The 17,888-nt window shown below is 58.3% G+C and overlaps 1 protein-coding gene across 4 annotated transcripts in view; it reads right to left on the bottom strand.

Annotated features, from left to right (window-relative positions):
• Nucleotides 1–17,888, bottom strand: part of ADAMTSL2 (ADAMTS like 2) — a 40,005-nt gene that overhangs the window by 5,789 nt on the left and 16,328 nt on the right. For all 4 annotated transcript variants that reach the window (XM_055351460.2, XM_055351459.2, XM_055351461.2 and 1 more), the window contains 7 exons: nucleotides 14,548–14,896; nucleotides 13,345–13,717; nucleotides 7,768–7,865; nucleotides 2,778–2,904; nucleotides 1,354–1,567; nucleotides 1,082–1,237; nucleotides 260–430 (listed from right to left, as the gene is read on the bottom strand). In XM_055351460.2, coding sequence (XP_055207435.1) covers nucleotides 260–430; nucleotides 1,082–1,237; nucleotides 1,354–1,567; nucleotides 2,778–2,904; nucleotides 7,768–7,865; nucleotides 13,345–13,717; nucleotides 14,548–14,896 — 1,488 coding nt within the window. The remainder of the gene's footprint in view (nucleotides 1–259; nucleotides 431–1,081; nucleotides 1,238–1,353; nucleotides 1,568–2,777; nucleotides 2,905–7,767; nucleotides 7,866–13,344; nucleotides 13,718–14,547; nucleotides 14,897–17,888) is intronic.

The raw sequence follows: 17,888 nt of genomic DNA, 5'->3' as shown, positions 1-17,888 counted from the left end.
TGGGGGCCCAGGCTGGGGGCAATGCCAATTCTGCACGTACCACTGAGCCATGCAAAATTGAGATTTGGGGACTTGTAAGGTGTTTTCCTACCTTTTAAGCCTTTTGTATTCTAAATTAATTTTTAGGGAATTGTCCCTTCATAATTTGCAATGAATTCCTCTTTTTCACCCATCTGTGGTCCCAGCCATCTGGCTCTCCTCTCTGGCCAAATGCTCTCCAGACACCAGGAGGCCCTTCCGCGGGCTCTGGGGCACTCACCCGCTCCCAGTCCTGGGCCAGCCAGTGGGCGGGACAGTTTTTGTCCCCACAGGGGTGGATGGCCAGAGGCTTGGTCTCCATCTGGCACTGGGACTCAGGTACCACCCGTCCGTCGCTGGTCTTGCAGTACACGTGCCTGATGGTGCGGCCTTGCCCGCAGCTTCCACTGCACTGCAGGGGAGAGGACAGGCAGGGGACATCCAGTGAGAGGCAGCCACGCCAGGAGGGGCCCTGGATGTCAGTCCCAAGGGAGAGGAGTGGCTCCCAGGCAGTGTTGAAGCACTTGCCATGGTAACCACTTTTTAAATAACATTTTCTATTCTAATTACAGAAATAATGCATGCTTGATGAAAAGCACACAGAGAAAAGCACACTTAAAAAGATCATCTGTGCACCCACCACCCAGAGGCGACCCCAGCTAGCATCTGAGCATCTCTCTCAATGAGAGAGACAGAGACAGGGAAAGAGACAAAGACAGACACAGAGAGACAGAGATGGGGAGACAGACGGAGACTCGGAGACAAACAGAGATGGGGAGACAGAGACAGACCAACAGAGGAACAGAGACACAGACACAGACAGGGAGACAGAAAAAGGCAGAGAGAGATACAGAGAGATAAACAGGTGATAGAGGGAAGGTGATGCTGGCCACGTGTTTGGAGAGAAGTTTTGAGTCCTATAATAACACGGGAGAAGGCTGGTTGGACATTCTTGACCTCACACCCTTGCCTCGGAAAAAAATGGAAACTGAGGCACATCAAGGCAAAGCTCTGGGTCCCCTCACCAGCCGCACGCCCAGCCACCCCTCAGTGCAGGCCTCACCGGTCCCCAGTCGGAGACGGTCCACTGCCGGTCACAGGGTGGGCCCGTGCAGTTCTTCTCCCCTACAGGCCTGGTGTTGGGGTCACACAGCTTCTCATCCTCCGAGCAGCGGATGTCCCTGGTCACCACACTGCGCTCCCCACACTTGGCAGTGCACTGTGGCGGCAGGGGGAGGGGGCGGGGGGGGTGTGACACAGGTGTAGCCACCTCCATCTCCCAAGCCCAGCTCCCCAGCTCTTCCCGATCCCCCACTTGCTCCCGCAGGCACTCACCTCGGACCACTCCGACATCTCCCACTGGGGCCCGCAGGCGGGGTTCCGGCAGGTCTTGCGTTCCTCGGGCCGCACGGCCTCAGCTGCCTCGCACAGGTCGCTGTACACGGAGCTGTCGAAGCCGGGCGAGAGCATCTTCCAGCAGCGCACGACGCGGAACTGGTAGCCCTCTCCGCAGGTGCGCGAACACTCGCTCCAGCTGCTCGTCTCCCACCTGCCCCGGGAGCGGATGGCCTTCAGTGATCCCCCCCGTGGCAGCCGGGACCCCATGCAACCCACACCCCCAGAGACAACGCGGCTCCTCCCTTCCTGCCCTATGTGGTCCAAAACCGCACACAACAAGCTAAGCTGGACAGGAGGGTGTCGAGGCTCAAGGGTGCAGGCTGGGCCATGACGGCCCCGGAGGTCTTCAGGGAGCACCTTAGCAAGGTGGTTGGCGGGTGCCCTGAGCGTGGGCTCGGCCTTCCTGCCCCTTCGTGCCCTGCTGTGTCACACAGGTGGCTGTGCACCCACAGGATTCTGGCAAGGGTGGAAGTGAGCAGAAGGCACATTTCTGGATCTGTGTCCAGAAAGGGGGCATGGCCGGCGTGCTGGGGAAAGACCTCTCCTTCCCCTCAGCTCGAGCTGGGAGGGGTTATGAACGAGACCCGGAAGTCTTCCAGGCAGATAGACTTGGAATAAGAGGTCCAAAGCTGATGGGCTCTGAGGGGAAGGACAGGGCCTGCTGGACCCCACCCCCGGGCCAGCCTTAGCAGCATTCTGGGGACCCTGGGCATTCTGCCCTTCCCAGAAAGGAGCAAACGTGCAAGAAGAGGGAGGCCCCAGATGGAGGAGTCCAGAAAAGAAGAGGCAGTGTGGCCGTGTGCGGGGAGCAGGAGGGCTCAGCCTCCGAGGAGTGTGTGATCCTCGTCGGGGGAGGCCGGCACCCTCAGGCTCATCTGGGGACCCCACTTGTCACTAGGTGTAGGATGCACTCAGCTCAGTCTGACTGCATCCACAAGGCAGGAGACGAGGCCCAAAGGTCAAGAAAATAGGCCTCCACCCACATCCAAGGGACAGCCAATAGGCATGGAATCTTGGGAATAATCCCTTGAGTTTATAAAAATCCTAGATGTGCCAAGTGGGCCTGGCGGGGCAAAGATATCGCTGTAATATAATGTTGAGAATGGTTTCTAAATCTGCGGTGGCAAGCATTAATTGAGCACCTACTGTCTACGAGGCACAGTGACAGATTAAATTGCAACTCGTGGGAAGACCCAGAAGGTCTCTGAGGGGTGAGGTCTGTATGCCCCTCCTCAAAGAGCCCCCACGGCCCTGCACATGAAGAACCTCTACGGGGCACGGGGTAAGTCTGACTGCTCCTTTGGGCAGAGCCCCTCACGCCCTCTGCCGACCCCCTGCCCAGGGCCCCTGGTGGCAGGTACCTGGGCTGGCACTCCCTCCCAGCGCAGAACTCGTGGACAGGCTCGGGACGGGTCAGGGCGTCACAGTAGCTGTCATCCACCTCGACACCATCATAGCGGACACACATGGCGTACGTAGACATGACCCCTGGGTTGGGGATAGGGGAGGGTCTGTGAGCCATGCCGGCACCTTGGAGCCCAGCAGACAGGCCTCAGGACTTGGGGCAAGTCACCTGACCTCTCAGCTCAGCTTTCTGGCTTGGGGATCAGTCACAGCTTGTGGAACTGTGGCATGAGGGCAGCACTGTGGGTCTGAGCTGTGCGGGTCTGAGCTCTTCTCTTTGCACCCCCACCCTGCCCCACCCAACCCGGCTGGGCTCCCAGTTCCCATGTCACGGAGTCCGGGCTTTGAGTCTGCTCCAGCTGGCCCCCGTGGAGGTGCAGAGGCAAACACAGTCAGGTGTCCCCCATCGCCAGGCGTTCAGCAACCACCCATCGCTGGGTGGACGGGCAGGCGGGAGTGAAATCTGACGGCTCCAGCCCCGTCAGCCTCCTCAGAGGTCATGGTGGGGGTTCGGGCGCGCCCTGCCCTCTGTGGCATGCCCCAGTCCTTAGCAAGCATCCTCTTGAACTTTCTTTTTTTGAGATGGAGCCTCACTCCGTGGCCCAGGCTGGAGTGCAATGGTGCAATCTCAGCTCACTGCAACCTCCCCCTCCTGGGTTCAAGCAATTCTCCTGCCTCAGCCTCCCGAGTAGCTGGGATTACAGGGGCCTGTCATCACACCCAGCTAATTTCTGTATTTTTATAGAAACTGGGTTTCACCATGTTGGCCAGGCTGGTCTTGAACTTCTGACCTCAGGTGATCCGCCCGCCTTGGCCTCCCAAAGTGCTGGGATTACAAGCGTGAGCCACAGCGCCAGGCCTGAACTTTCTTTAATCATCACTGTGTGCCTGTCTTTGTTGGTGCCCCGTACTCTGTAATCCCACTGGGGGACAGTGGGTGACAGGCAGCCCTCACCTAGCAGTGCCACTTCCTTGACCACATCTCCACCTTCTGCTTCTTTCGTCCTTGCCCCTGCACCCTCGCCTGGTACTGAACTGCCACACAGGCCCAGCTCCCTGCCCAGGAGCAGGATGATTCTGGGTGGGGGGAGAGCCGGCAGCAGTGGGAACGGCCTTGGGGTGGGGTTAGGGTTTGCTGCTTCTGCTGTGGCTGTGTGTGTGTGTGTGTGTGGGTGTGTGTGGGTGTGGCCACGGGAGACAGACCCAGCCTTCCGGGATGACGGGCATCATGGAAAGGTCTTGGCTGCAGCTGCCAGTTCCCCCAGAAGGAAATCGGTTTCCCCATATCCAGAGAACCCAGCCGCCCGGCAGCGTGTGTCTGCAGGCCAGCGGCTCCTGCCTCTCCAAGCCCCAGCGCTGGATGGAACGAAACAGCCTGGGAAGCAGCCGACAAGGGGATTTTTTCTTTTTTCCGTAAAGGACGAGCCAGGCTGCAATCACGGTTCCTCTCCCGCCAGAGCTGGGCCGTGCAGCCTTTAGCCTTCTCTGAGGGGGAGGCTGGCTTCCCGGCCAGGTCTGCTCGGAATGTTCCAAGCCTCAGAGACACCCGCTCTGGGGCCCAGGGAGGTGCGGGGCTGGGGACTTGCAGACCATCGCCAAGTGCCTGGTTATTCATTCGCTCCTCGTCATGGAGTGGAAACGCAGCAGGCCTTGGTCAAGAGAGACTGGAATCCAAGTCCCAGCTCAGTGCCTCCCTGGGGTGACGTGACCGTGACCAGACTCCAGGCCTTAGCATGCTCCTTCCCGAAATGGGAACCTTCCAGAGAGCCTGTGAGAATCAAATGCCAGGACGTTTTTTCTGGGCACCCTCTTCATGACACCCATCTCGAAAACGGTGCTTTTCAAACCCCCTGAGCCACGGAGCCCCTCCTTGAAACAAAAGAAAGGGGAGGATGAAGCCTGGGTGCCGCAGGATCCACTGTCCTCACCACGGTGCCCTGGAGCGCCGAAGGGCAGCAGAAACTTCCGCCTATGACCCGAGCCGAGGCCAAACTCATGCTCCTCTGTTGCTATGGCTCCAAAAGAGTGTCTTCAAAGAAAAATCTAAAAACAAGCTTCCCCACCGCGGCCAAAGCTCAGGGCAGGCTGATCTGCCCCACTGATAGAACTGCCCTGTGCCTGGGTTCTTGCGAGGCACAGGATGGAGGGTGGGCCAATGACCATCCATGGGACATCTGCACGGACACAACCTATGCAAAGGGTGCACCCTGACTCTGTTATTTCTGCCGAGTGCCATTCAGCACCTCCCACAGTGACAGGGAACTCTCCCTCCCTCCTGCCCTCCCTTTCTCTCTCTCTCTCTCTCTCCCTTTCTCTCTCTCCTTCTCTCTCTCCCTCTCCCTCTCTCTCCCCCTCTCTCCCTCTCTCCCTCTCTCCCTCTCTCTCCCTCCCCCTCTCTCTCTCCCTCTCTCTCCCTCTCTCTCTCCCTCTCTCTCTCCCTCTCTCTCTTTCTCTCTCTCCCTTTCTCTCTGTCTCTCTCTCTCCCTTTCTCTCTCTCTCTCCCTCTCTCTGTCTCTCCCCCTTTCTCTCTCTCTCTCTGTCTCTCAGGGTGGCTCATTTCCATTTCTGAACAACCTTCTGTAAAACAGAGTTTCCTTCTTCCAAAGCCAAAACCTGTCTGATTTCCTGTTGTCCTTTGCCCCACTGCACCTTGGGCCACGCTGCACAGACCCAGTCCAGCCCCCTTCCTGCCATTCTCTGGGTGTTGGGAGACAGTGCTGTGTCCTCCCTGGGGACATCTTCCACACAGGGCTGCCCATCAGGCCCCTCGCCAGTGAGGCTGCCTCACCCTGCAGACGTCTCGAGCGACGTCCCCTCTCCAGCCAGCGATGTGTCTGGGAGGAATCACAGATGTTTGCAGACACTTAGTGACAACGCCCACAGGCTTGACACTTACTGACAACGCCCACACGCTTGGAGTCCCCTGGCCAGGAAGTGTGGAGGAACTCAGGGCAGGTCCGCAAAGGACTTGGCAAAGCAGACCCCCTGCTGACACCCCACCACCATGCTCAGCTCCGCTCGGGGTCTGCCCGGAAGGCAGGTCACACGGCTCACTTCCAAGGCCAGCTGCTCCTGGGTATGGTGGAAGCCGCACCCTGCATCAGGTGGTGGCAGCTACCCTCAGAACGGCAGCATCCATTGACCTCTGACCATGAGAGGCTATTCCTTGTTTCATGTGGATCCCCACAACCCACCTTTGAGATAAGCATGCGTCCCAGTTCACCTGTGGAAAACAGTGGCTCGGAAGGCTTTGGCAATTTGCCCAGGGCCCGTGGTGTGGTCAACCAGGCGGTGCGAGCCTGGCCAAGCCGGGTGCCCACCACGCCGCCCACAGCGGTGCGAGCCTGGCCAAGCCGGTGCCCACCACGCCGCCCACTGCGGTGCGAGCCTGGCCAAGCCGGGTGCCCACCACGCCGCCCACAGCGGTGCGAGCCTGGCCAAGCCGGGTGCCCACCACGCCGCCCACAGCAGTGCGAGCCTGGCCAAGCCGGGTGCCCACCACGCCGCCCACAGCGGTGCGAGCCTGGCCAAGCCGGGTGCCCACACCGCCCACAGCGGTGCGAGCCTGGCCAAGCCGGGTGCCCACCACGCCGCCCACAGCGGTGCGAGCCTGGCCAAGCCGGTGCCCACCACGCCGCCCACGCAGTGCGAGCCTGGCCAAGCCGGGTGCCCGCCACGCCGCCCACGGCGGTGCGAGCCTGGCCAAGCCGGGTGCCCGCCACGCCGCCCACGGTGGTGCGAGCCTGGCCAAGCTGGGTGCCCGCTACGCCGCCCACGGCAGTGCGAGCCTGGCCAAGCCGGGTGCCCGCCACACCGCCCACAGCACTTGCTTTTTCCCTCCAGGATGCCAGGCGCAGGGGCGAACACAGCATGCCCCATGGCTATGCCCTGCTTGGGGGCTCTTGTAACAGGAGGCAGAGCCCTTTCTTCAGTCCCAGAGAGGCAAGGCCAGTATGAGCAGAGCCTGCAGGGCCGCCCCAGCCCCTCCCTCTCTCGGGCCCATCTCCTGAGATGCCAGCAGGGCTGCAGAGGGTGCGGCCAAGCTCAGACTGCCCAGCTGTGTGGAATCCTCACTGGCCAGAGACTGCAAGGGCATCAAATGCCCTGGCAAATGGGCGGCACTGGGGCGGGACCAGGAGCATGAAATCTTTTGAGGGCCAGCTGGGTATCCTCTACATCCAAACATGAAGCCCCAAGAATAGATAAAATGTGACCTCACGGCCGGCACTGGGGTCTCTCTGCCATATTTTCTCCCATCAACGGCCCTGTATCCTGGTCCTGGGTTTGACATCAGACCTTGCGGCATCCCCCGGGGGAGGGTACTAGAGTGGGCAGCAGAGGCAGCTCCAGCTCCTAGCGGCTGTGGCCAGCGTCTCAGGGTGATGGTGGCCGTGCAACCAGAGAGCTGTGGGTTCAAATCCCAGCTCAACTCTTACTAACCACACACATCTGTCTGTCCAGGCACCACCGAGGAGGGTCTTTTTTCCCCTCCTAACTCCTCCCCTGCTGATGAGGTCCTAGAATTTGCCTACTTCCCTTCGTCACAGATCACAGGGGCCTATGACTCCCTTCCTATGTTTGCTGGAAGCGAAAGTAAAATCTCTGCTACCTAAGATTTCTTACTTTTAACCCAAAGGATGTTTGCCCTAACAAAACATGGTATCACTGGCAACAGACAAGGGATCATTGGTGGTAGCCCGGATGACCCCCAGGGGCCTGGACCTGACCATGGTCTAGCACACTGTGAGAATGAGGGTGGCCTCACCAGACACCCAAACTCCTATCACGCCACACTGCCCCCAAGTCAGGAGGCCATGGACAAGCACCCCGAGGGCAGTTTGGGGGCTGCAAGCTAGTGGGTGGGCCCCACAGCCCCAGCCCACGTCCATGGAAATGGGTTCAGGGCAGTTGCTGCCCCTTGGCACCCGTGGCACCCATGACCAGTACCTGTGGTGCAGGTGGCACTGCAGGGCTCGTGGGATGAGAGCTTCCACCGGTACATGTCCGCGGGACTCACGCCTTGCTTGCGCGCCTTGGGCCTGGTCCTGAAAGCGAGACCAAGCAGGGAAGGTGATGAGACGCTCCAGGCCCCACCGGCAGGCTCCGGCTTTTCAGGCGAGGGAGTTTTCTTCAGAGGGTATGTTCGCCTGAAGCACACACCTGTCCTGAGCCCCGGGCCGACTCTCCACCTGCTACGGTCAGAGTTCCCACTGTCTGAAGTGGAACTGATGAGGCGCCCACGGAGGGGCACATTTTAGGATTGATTGGCATTGTTTTCCATCTCAACTGCATGGGAGCTGCCCGAGCTCCTTCCGGAGGGGAGGGGTGGCCTGAGAATTTGGGGCCCCCCAGCACTGTAGTTGCTCCCTGCACACACGCAGGCTTCTCAATATTACCTTCTCACATCAGCTAGTGGGTTCCTTCTTCCCACCGGGGAGGGGACCTCAGAAGGTGTCTTATGTGCTAAGAATGTTCCAGAATTCTCTCCCACCCCCTCCTCCAGCTGGGACTCTGATGGAATGGGGGACACTAGGCATCCAGCCTCCAATTATCAAAATTAAAAACCTTGGCTGCTGGCAGGGGCGTGGCCACAGCCTACAGTGCAATTCGGGCTGGCCATGGCTGCACGGACCTGCTGGGGTGGGGGGAGGCACGCTGGGTCCCAGCCAGCCACCAGCTATGATTCTTGGCTGGAGCCTATGCAGCCAAAGCCAACTATTGTTAGGACTGTTTGCTTCTTTGAACCAGTAGGTGTGCCTGGGCCCAACCTCCACATCCAATGTGCAGGCTCATTCTGGACTCGGCAGGGGAGGAGGGAAGCGGAGGCGGCAGCAGCTCCACAGCCCGGGCATCTGCTCTGGGACGCCACCATGGAGTCCCGCCGCCCCTGAGCCAGAGAAGGGGCGATGGCAAGCCGGCGCGGTGGACAGCAGGTCCTTCGAGCCTCGACTTCCTTTTTAAACTGGACAGTGCAGCAGGTGGCATTGCCCAACTCCACTTTCCTCTGGGCCCAGAGGGGCTGGCTAGAGATGACCCCAAGCTGCCATACTCCACTGGGCTGAAATGTGGGCCAGGTCACAGGTCCTTCTTCAGGACCTTCAGTCACCTGGGGGTGGTCAGGCTTAGAGCATTATATTCAGAAAGGCTTTCAGATTGACTCCGTGATACAGACATGGGTTTGGATTGAATGGGGAGTTTACAATGTGTTAGGCAAGCGGGTGAGCATTGCTCTTCTGTTTTGCTTGGACTGGAATGGGAGGATCCCACAGCCAGGCAGTATTTGTGGGGATGAACGCTGCCTTGACCACACATCTGAGGCCCCAGGAATGATCTACCCACAGGAGCTTCAGCAGTGAGTTCACTGGTGTGGCTCCCTAAACTCAGGGAGGGAGAAGAGGCGTGAAGGGAGAAGGCATGGGGACCAAGGCCCAGGAAGGGCTGCGGGCTGGGGGCTGGTCCCACTGTTTCTTCAAAGCCTCCTTCACCTGGGAGCTTCAAGCCAGGAGAGTCTGTCCCATCCTGGGACTCAAGGGGAAGGGAAGAGTGCCTTCTCCTCCCTCTTTAGAACTTAGAGGAAGCTTTAAAAATGGGGGTGCGGGCCAGGCGCAGTGACTCTTGCCTGTAATCCCAGCACTTTGGGAAGCCGAGGCAGGTGGATCACAAGGTCAGAAGATCGAGACCATCCTGGCTGACATGGTGAAACCCCGTCTCTACTAAAAATGCAAAAAAAAAAATTCACCGGGTGTGGTGGCGGGCGCCTGTAGTCCCAGCTACTCAGGAGGCTGAGGCAAGAGAATGGCATGAACCTGGGAGGCAGAGCTTGCAGTGAGCCGAGATCACGCCACTGCACTCCTGAGCAACAGAGTGACTCCGTCTCAAAAAAAAAAAAAAAAAAAATGGGGGTGGGTGGGGGGTTTCCCAAGACCCTGTCATCTCAGAACAAAAGTTCCCTGGAAACCTGGAAAACTGCCCCAATGGGGGCCACTCAGAGCACCCAGATCAGGATGAGTAAGTCCTTTCAGGGAACGGAGAACCCGGAAGACCAGTCCTTAATGTTTGATTCAGAAAACACTAAACTGTGCTGACCAGGTCCCCACCTACTTTCAACAGCTTTAAATTCTCCCCAAGAACAAAAAGAGATGAAAAGATCCAACCCATGCCCCTCCACCCCACCCATGGAGACGCTCCGCCATCTTTATCTAATTACACGCTCTGAGCCAGCAGGCAGCATGACTCATGCCTGACTCAAGAGAGAGCGGGCCCGGTTCAAAATAACCCTTTGGATTTTAAGCACCAAAGGTATTTCTGGAGGGGCTGCCCACACACTCTTCACAGCAGCACGTGTGGGGCATAGCAGATGCAACTCTTGAACATAACCCTGCATATATTTGCACAACAATGCAACGCCTAGCAGGTTCCGTTCTTGGAAGTAGCACACGGAAGCGGAACACCAAGGAAATCGCTGAAGCACCAACCCGTCGCTCTCCTCCATCTGGAAGGAAGTCACTGCCCCTCTCAGCTGTGAAAGTCAGAGCTGCTAGACTGGGGCTGGTGACGGCTGTGGAGTCACCACCAGACCACCTGTCACTCCTCAGGGTCCTTCGCCCAGATGCCTGGCCAGACACAGGCTCACGGGCTCCCAAGGCAGGAGAAGCTCTGAAGCCACCGTGTTTGTTTATAAACGAGCCAGAAAGTGCTCTGTTCTTCTCTCCCCGCAAGGCTGCGGAGAGGGACTCCTCATCTCTGTGTCTCAGACGCTTGTTCCCAAAGTCGGAGTCTGGTGACAGGGGCCCCTCCCTTGATTGTTTGAAGCTTTTCTGGAAAGATGAAAATAGCCTTTCCTTTCTGGGCTGCCCCTTTGATTTTGCCTTCTCTGAGCAGACACGACTTCCTGTGTTTGGACAACTCGGCCGAGACGTGGCTATTTTGGCCTGGTGGTTTCCCCCGCCGCCTCCCTCTGCCCTTTATCTCTCCACGCCATCTTTGGTCCCTGTGCGGCAGCATCCTTTGATGGCAGGCCGGCCGGGGGAGCAGCGGCATCTCAGCAGTCAGGGCCTTTCTGAGTGCTGACAGCTTAGTTGATCGATCCTTGAGGCCCCTGACAGGCCCTGGAAATTCAATATATCCTGGGGCGGGGGGCTAAGAGGGGAGGGTAAGAGTCAACCAAGATGGGGCAGGAGAGACTCTTTACAAAGCGGCTTGAGGATCCGAAAGCTTGTGCCATGACCCTGGCCTAAGGATCACTGAATATTTGACCTGGTGGGCCCGAAGGGCAGCCCCTGACAAGCCCCCCAATGAGAGATGGGGAAACTGAGGCCCAGAGGAAGACAGAGATGCTCAACTCACACAGTGTCCATGCCTTAAGCCAAATTCCACAGCGAGGCCTCGGTGCCACTCTGATAAACCTATTCTATTTGGAGGGCCGTGACTGCCAGAGAGCTGGCCTCCCTGACCCAGGCAATGGGTCCTGAAAGGCGCCCGCCACTGCTGCCACTTGGAGGCTCAATTTTCTACTAATAGCTTCTACTTACGGAAGGCCTCACCGTGGGCCTCACACACGGAATCCCAGGTAATGCCCTGGACCTTACGGGAGGCCTCACCGTGGGCCTCACACACGGAATCCCAGGTAACGCCCTGGACCTTATGGGAGGCCTCACCGTGGGCCTCACACACGGAATCCCAGGTAACGCCCTGGACCTTACGGGAGGCCTTACCGTGGGCCTCACACACGGAATCCCAGGTAATGCCCTGGACCTTACGGGAGGCCTTACCGTGTGCCTCACACACGGAATACCAGGTAATGCCCTGGACTGCCCTGGGAGGTGAAGAGGGCCCACGCTGAAGACACAGACAGACTGGTAGCCTTGAGTAGTGCCGTTCCCACAGGCAGGCACTGTCTGGGTCCGTCCCTCCTGCCCTTTACCCAGGACCCCTCTCAGACTCAGACACTATACCCAAAGCAAGGCCCGGCCCTCCCCGCCCGAGTCCTGAGAACCAGCCAGAGGCCCCACCTACCCAAGGCTTTGAGCATGCCAAGGTAAAGGGTGAGCAGACAGCCCTGTGCCACCCCTGTGGGAAGAGGGGCAGCCAGAGGAGGCTCCGAGGCCCCACTCTGTCCACATCTGCAAAGTAGGATTCCGCCCAGAGCCTGCCAGAAGTGCTCAGGACATCCTCCCTGCACCCCGCAGCCCCAGGCACTTCAGTGGCCTCAGAAAACAGTTTGAGAAAAGGGGCAGGCATTCCCTGGGGCTCCCGGCTCACCAGGGAGGTTGGCTTTGTTGCTCTGGTCCCAGGGCTGGATGGGTGGGAGGGTGTCCCCAAACCACATCACCTCGAGAGTGAACCCTGAATCTCCCATCAAATTCAGTCCCTGAGCCCCAAGGAAGACCCACTCAGCACTCCCAGCCCAGGCCGGGTTCAGTTCATGCTTGCGTCTAAAGTCAAAGGGCTTGGGTTGGACCTCAGAAAATAAAACCAAACACCAGTGAGCCCGTGCCTGCCTGCAACCCCCACTCACCACCTGTTTAAAATAGCCCCCAGGCACATGTGAGTTTCTGGGAGAAACTGTGGGGACCTGCAAGGGTGGCCACACTGTATCTGGGGGCTGGCGGGGCTTGTCACCACGGACTGTGCTCCAGTAGGGACACGACAGGTCTGGGGTCATCCTGCTCACAGCTGGTCCCTGACCCAGGGAAGCTCCCAACCTCAGACTCCCCCAGGTCTAGCTGTGACTGCCCAGGCGTCCCCGGCTGTCCAGACAACCCTGGCTGTGACTGCCCAGGTGTCCCTAGACATGGCTGCCCATGTAGACCCAGCTGTGGCGTTGGCTCTGGAGGCCTGGCCCCAGGTGGACTCTCTCATGGCCCTTGCCAGCTGCAATGCCAGCCTTGTTCTTTATCCCTCATTTCAGGGTCTTGCCCCTCATGGAGGAATCCACTAGATCCTCTCCAGCCCTTGCTGAGGCTTGGGACTGAGCCACTCTGCACTTGGGGAGCTGCCTGGAGCTCCGCCTCCTCCTACAGGTGTGTGTGCCATGACTGTCCAGGCTTAAAACTAAGGGGTCCCAGGTCCTCAGGCTCTGTGACCTCGAATACACCGCTAGCTCTCTCTGAGCCCACAATAGCAAATAGCAACCTCACCACTAAGGGCGGTTGTGACGATGACATGTTTCCATGCATATAAAATGCTGAGCTCTGTCCCTGGCTCACAAGGCATGCTCAGAGCTGTTAGCTTCCTGCCTCCCTTCCCCCCATCAGCTGCACACATAGGGGCTCAGCCCTGGATCCTAATCCATGGACATAACTTTTCGGGAAAACTCACTCCAGCCCAGGCCTCTGACTTTGTGCTCAGATCCACGGGGCAGCGAGTGGAGAACCCCAGGAAGAAGGGGCCCTCTCTCCTCTACCTCTAGGACCCCAGCCCTTCTGGCCAGACCCCCCACAGTGGGGCCTCACTTTCTACCTGGCCTGGGCCCCATCCTGCCCCCTGAGGGCCCTGGACAGGGCTCAGGAAAGTGCCTCCTACCTGGCCTTGTGAGTCCTGTTCCCGGCCGAGGTGGGCAGGCTGGTGCTAACGTTGGGGAATGGGGCCTCGGAGGAGCTGTTGGCAACCCTGTCGCTGCTCAGCTCCAGGTAGGACCCGTTGAGCAGGTAAGGGCCAGCCCCCTCGTTCTCCTCATAATCCACGAAGAAGCTCTCGGCCAGGGAGCTCCTTGGGGCGCCCTGTGCAAAGATGCTGTTCACGGTCTCATTGAGGGTGAAGTCCTTCAAGTCAGAGCCTGTGCCCAGCAGCTGGTCAGAGATGGCGTTAGCCGAGAAGAACTCCTGGGAGGCGAAGCGGGTGTCAACCTCTTCGTCATCCTTGTCCCCAGAGAGAGGAGTCCCTGTGACGTTGCGGTCTGGAGAGGAAACAGGTGGCTCAACCGTGAGCACGCCCCAGCCCTGGGGGCAAGGGCTGCCCTGGGGAGGGCACCTGGACGAGGGGGCCGGAAACACCAAGCTGAACCAAGAAGCTCCCAGAAGGAGGGCTTCTGCCCAACTAGAGGACGTAATTCGGGCAAAATGGAGGCATGAGACCTGCCTGGATCATCTCTTGCTGATGGGAATTCAATCGACTTCTGCAGTGGATTGAATAGCATCCCCCCAAAATTCATGGCCCCCCCCGGAACCTCAGAGTGTGATCTTATTTGGAAATAGGGTCATTGTAGATATAATTAGTTAAGAATCTTGAGATGAAATTATCGTGGACTGAGAAACATCCTTATCAGAAGGGGACCCACAGAGACACCGGCACAGAGGAGGAGGCCTATGAGGACAAAGGCAGAGGCTGGAGTGACACGGTCACAGCCAAGGGGCGCCTGGGGCCCCCGAAGCTTTTGCTCCCTGTGGTGTCCGAGCTGAGGCGAGACTGAGGCTTAGAAAGAGGAAGTGGCTTGGCCAAGTCACGCAGTCCACCGTGGAGGAGCTGGGAGTCAAATGCAGGATGGTCTGATCTCTCGCTCACCCCATCGCTCACTCAACGAGCACATCTACCTCAAAGAATGCATGGACAGAAGGACCTATCCCAAGTCCTTAACCCTGTGCCTGCCCAGAAGACATCTGCAGGTAGCTGGCAGCTCTTAGGAACCTCCTCTGCAGGTCTGCAAAGGGCCTGAGACCCCTTCCCCAAGGCCCCCTTCCCTGGGCTGCCTCCCGGGCCCCACCCTCATGCCTCCCTCCTCCTGGTTACCTCGGAAGCCCTTGCCCCTGGGGGGCCCCTCACAGGCCCCGCCGCCGGCCTGCTCGCACACCTCGTTGGTCTCCTGGCCCTGGCTCGGGCCCAGCTCCATGTCCAGGCCCGGGTGGCCGAACAGCCGGTTGTCCAGGCCCAGCCGCTCTGAGGAGGCCTGGCCGTAGAGGGAGCCGTTGTGCGGGACGAAGCCCATCAGCCCGGCCCCGTCCAGGCCCTGGCTCTCAGCGCTCTCGGAGGCGGGCTCGGAGAAGCCGTAGTAGATGGGCTGGGGGCGGCTCTCGTGTGGCGGCTGCAGCAGCGTGTACTCGAAGGTGATGGAGGGGCTTTTGCCGTTCTGGTTCCACACCTAGGGAAAGAGAAGTGGGTCCCCAGCCCCTCCTTACTCTGTCCAGCCCCTTCCCCACCAATCCCCTTCCCACAGAGCTGCAGGGTGCGTTCCCTGCTGTGACTGGCAGTTGAGCCCCCTCAGGGAATGACACTGACTAGCCCAGCCCAACGCAGTGCTCCTGCCCCAGGGGCATCCAAGTCAAAGAGCCTGGGAACAGGGCTGGGGCTGGGGATGTGTGGTGGGGGGAATGGCCCACCCTGGGTACAGGCAACAAGGCGTCACTGTCTTCCAGGCACGCCCAGGTGGGCCCTCGTCTCCACATGCTGTATGCAGAGAATTTAAGTAATGAAGCCAACAAAACCTGGCCTGCATTTTCTTCTCACCATGTGCCAGAAATTCTAAGTAATCACGGTGTCCCTCTCCCACCACCCTCCAACCCAGAGCCCCACTGCCCAGGCCAGGTGGGAGTACAAAGACCCAGGCTCTGCCTCAATTCGAGACAACAATGAAGGCTCATCCCCGCTCCAGGGCTCCCTGTGGGATGGGCTGAGGCCCCTGTCAAGACCCTGGGGCAGCCCGGCTTCTCCCTCCGCAGACCCCTGCTGCCCCTCTCTCCAGGAGTTGCTCTTTCCAGAGATTCCAACCAAAACCAGCTGGTGTCAGGAGCAGGCAGGCCTAGGATTTTAAAATAGGATGTTGGAGAGGGTCACGGGCTGGCAGAGGCAACGAGGGCCCACCTAGAAATGCCTGGAGCACAGAGACCCCTGGAAGACAGTGAAGCGGTTGTGAAAAGGTTTGCCACTAGGGAACTGGGAGAGAACGCCTGCGAAAGGAAATGCACTATTGGTGCAATAGCTCAAGCGTTTGAGAGTTGGCTGGGGCAGGGGTAGGGGTTAAAAACTTGTAAAGGTTTGTGGAAGTAAAGGACCCCAAGAATGGAAGGATGGCATGGAAAGGTGAGGGTGAGGGTCTGCGCAGCAGCAGAGAAAGACACCCTCGTGTCCTGCAACTGGAAGGCGGGAGAGGCAGAGGCGCCTCCAAGGAGCAGAGAGCGTGCTCTTCCCAACTCTGCTAGGCCTGCTATGCCCAGGACAGAGTCCAACCAGAAGAGGGAGACCTTGAGACTCGGGGTGTGGGGATCTGAGTCAATACACTTGAAAAACTTCAAATCTCAAAAGTCCCAAGCCTTCAGGGCCTGAAAAATGGGCCTGTCCCATTTCTCCCTGTTAAAGCCAGCACCACCCCTGCCTGAAGATGACACAGAGACCTCTGCCTTCATGGCCACGCGGGACTCCCACAGGAGTTGGCCTGCCCTCCTCTCCCAGCCACCAGACCAATAGCTTAGATTAAGTCACATTCTCACCCAGTCAGGGCAGTCCTGGGAGAAGGGGCTATACACCAACGGAACGGCAGGACCAGCCCTCAGGAACTGCTGGGTGCATCCTCTCATGACAAAGAATTTAGCGCCTTGGAAAGAACGTGGGGAGAAATGCTACCAGGCTACTAGGATGGCACTTAGAAGCATAGAGCAGGTAGGGGCTGACCTAAAGGATGCAGATGTAGCCAGCCCATCACGTCCCACATTTAACTCAATAGTTCAGCCCCCACAATAACCAGACAGACCCCGGGGATCTGCCATCTGAGTCTGGATGGGTGCTGCACCCTCCACCAAGCGGTGGCCTCCACTGCCAGGGTGTGATCACTGTGGTCTCTCTCCTAGAGCAGATCAGCATGGCCTCAGGTTGATCCTAGGTGGCCACTGATCTGGAAAATACGTTCTTTTCTATCCCTGTCAAGAAGGTGGACCAGAAACTATTTCATTCCCCTGGGGTGGACAACCGTATATGTTTACAGTCTTGACCCAGGGCTACACTTACGCTCCCGCTCCCAATTACAATACACTATAAAGGCATCTGGACCACTCCAAGCACTTGACTTTTGTCCTCTGCACTGATGGCACCATACTTATCAGATCAGAGGAGCAGGCACTGGTGCCAGAGGTCTTGGTAAAGCACCTGTCTTCCAGAGGAGCAGAGATTCAACCCTGTGAAGATTCAGCAGCCCCTTACATTAGTGGAAATGTCAGGGTTCAGCGGGCTAGGGCGTGCCAGACATCTCTTTGAGAGGAAAGAGAAATTGACAGCATCTCATACCCTCCACCACGAAGAGTAATTCTGGAGCCAGCATATTCCACATCCAAGAATATCTGTTCAATTCATCTGCTGGGTGACATTAAAAGCTGCTGCTGGCCAGGTGCGGTGGCTCACGCCTGTAATCCCAGCACTTTGGGAGGCCGAGGCGGGCAAATCATGAGGTCAGTAGTTCAAGACCAGCCTGGCCAACATGGTGAAACTCCGTCTCTACTAAAAATACAAAAATTAGCTGGGTGTGGTGGTGGGCGCCTGTAATCCCAGCTACTCCGGAGGCTGAGGCAGGAGAATCGTTTGAACCCGGGAGGCGGAGGTTGCAGGGAGCTGAGGCTGTGCCTTTGCACTCCAGCCTGGGCAACAGGGTAAGACTCCATCTCAAAAATAACAACAACAACAAAAAAAAAAAAAGCTGCTGCTTTGGGTGGGATCCTGAGTGGAAGGGGCCCTGCAGCAGGTCCAGGCTGTGAGGAAAGCAGCCCGCCACATGGGCCGTATGACCTGGCAGATCCTATAGGAATAGAGATATCTGTGGTAGGGAAAGATGTCAGATGGAATTTCGGGAAAGCCTGTAGGGAAAGCATAACATAGCACCCTATGGTTCTGGAGCAAGGCCATCTGCAGCAAATAAATACACATCACTTGCAAAAAACTTCTGGCACGCTGCGAGGCCCTACTAGAGATGGAACACTTGGGCTACGGGACGTCAGGCGACCCACACAGCCAGAGCTGCCTCCAACACGAGTTCTACCAGCTCCGCCAGCAGCAATCCATCGTAAGGTGGAAGTGTTACACCAGGACTAGGCACACCCAGGGCCAGAGGGTACGACAAAGCTGTGTCAGCAAGGGACCCAAACTCCCCC

Source organism: Gorilla gorilla, chromosome 13 (genome assembly GCF_029281585.2).
Source record: "Gorilla gorilla gorilla isolate KB3781 chromosome 13, NHGRI_mGorGor1-v2.1_pri, whole genome shotgun sequence".
Taxonomy (NCBI): Eukaryota; Metazoa; Chordata; class Mammalia; order Primates; family Hominidae; genus Gorilla; species Gorilla gorilla.
The sequence above is the reverse complement of the archived record's forward strand: the minus strand, read 5'-3'. Positions and strand labels throughout refer to the sequence as shown.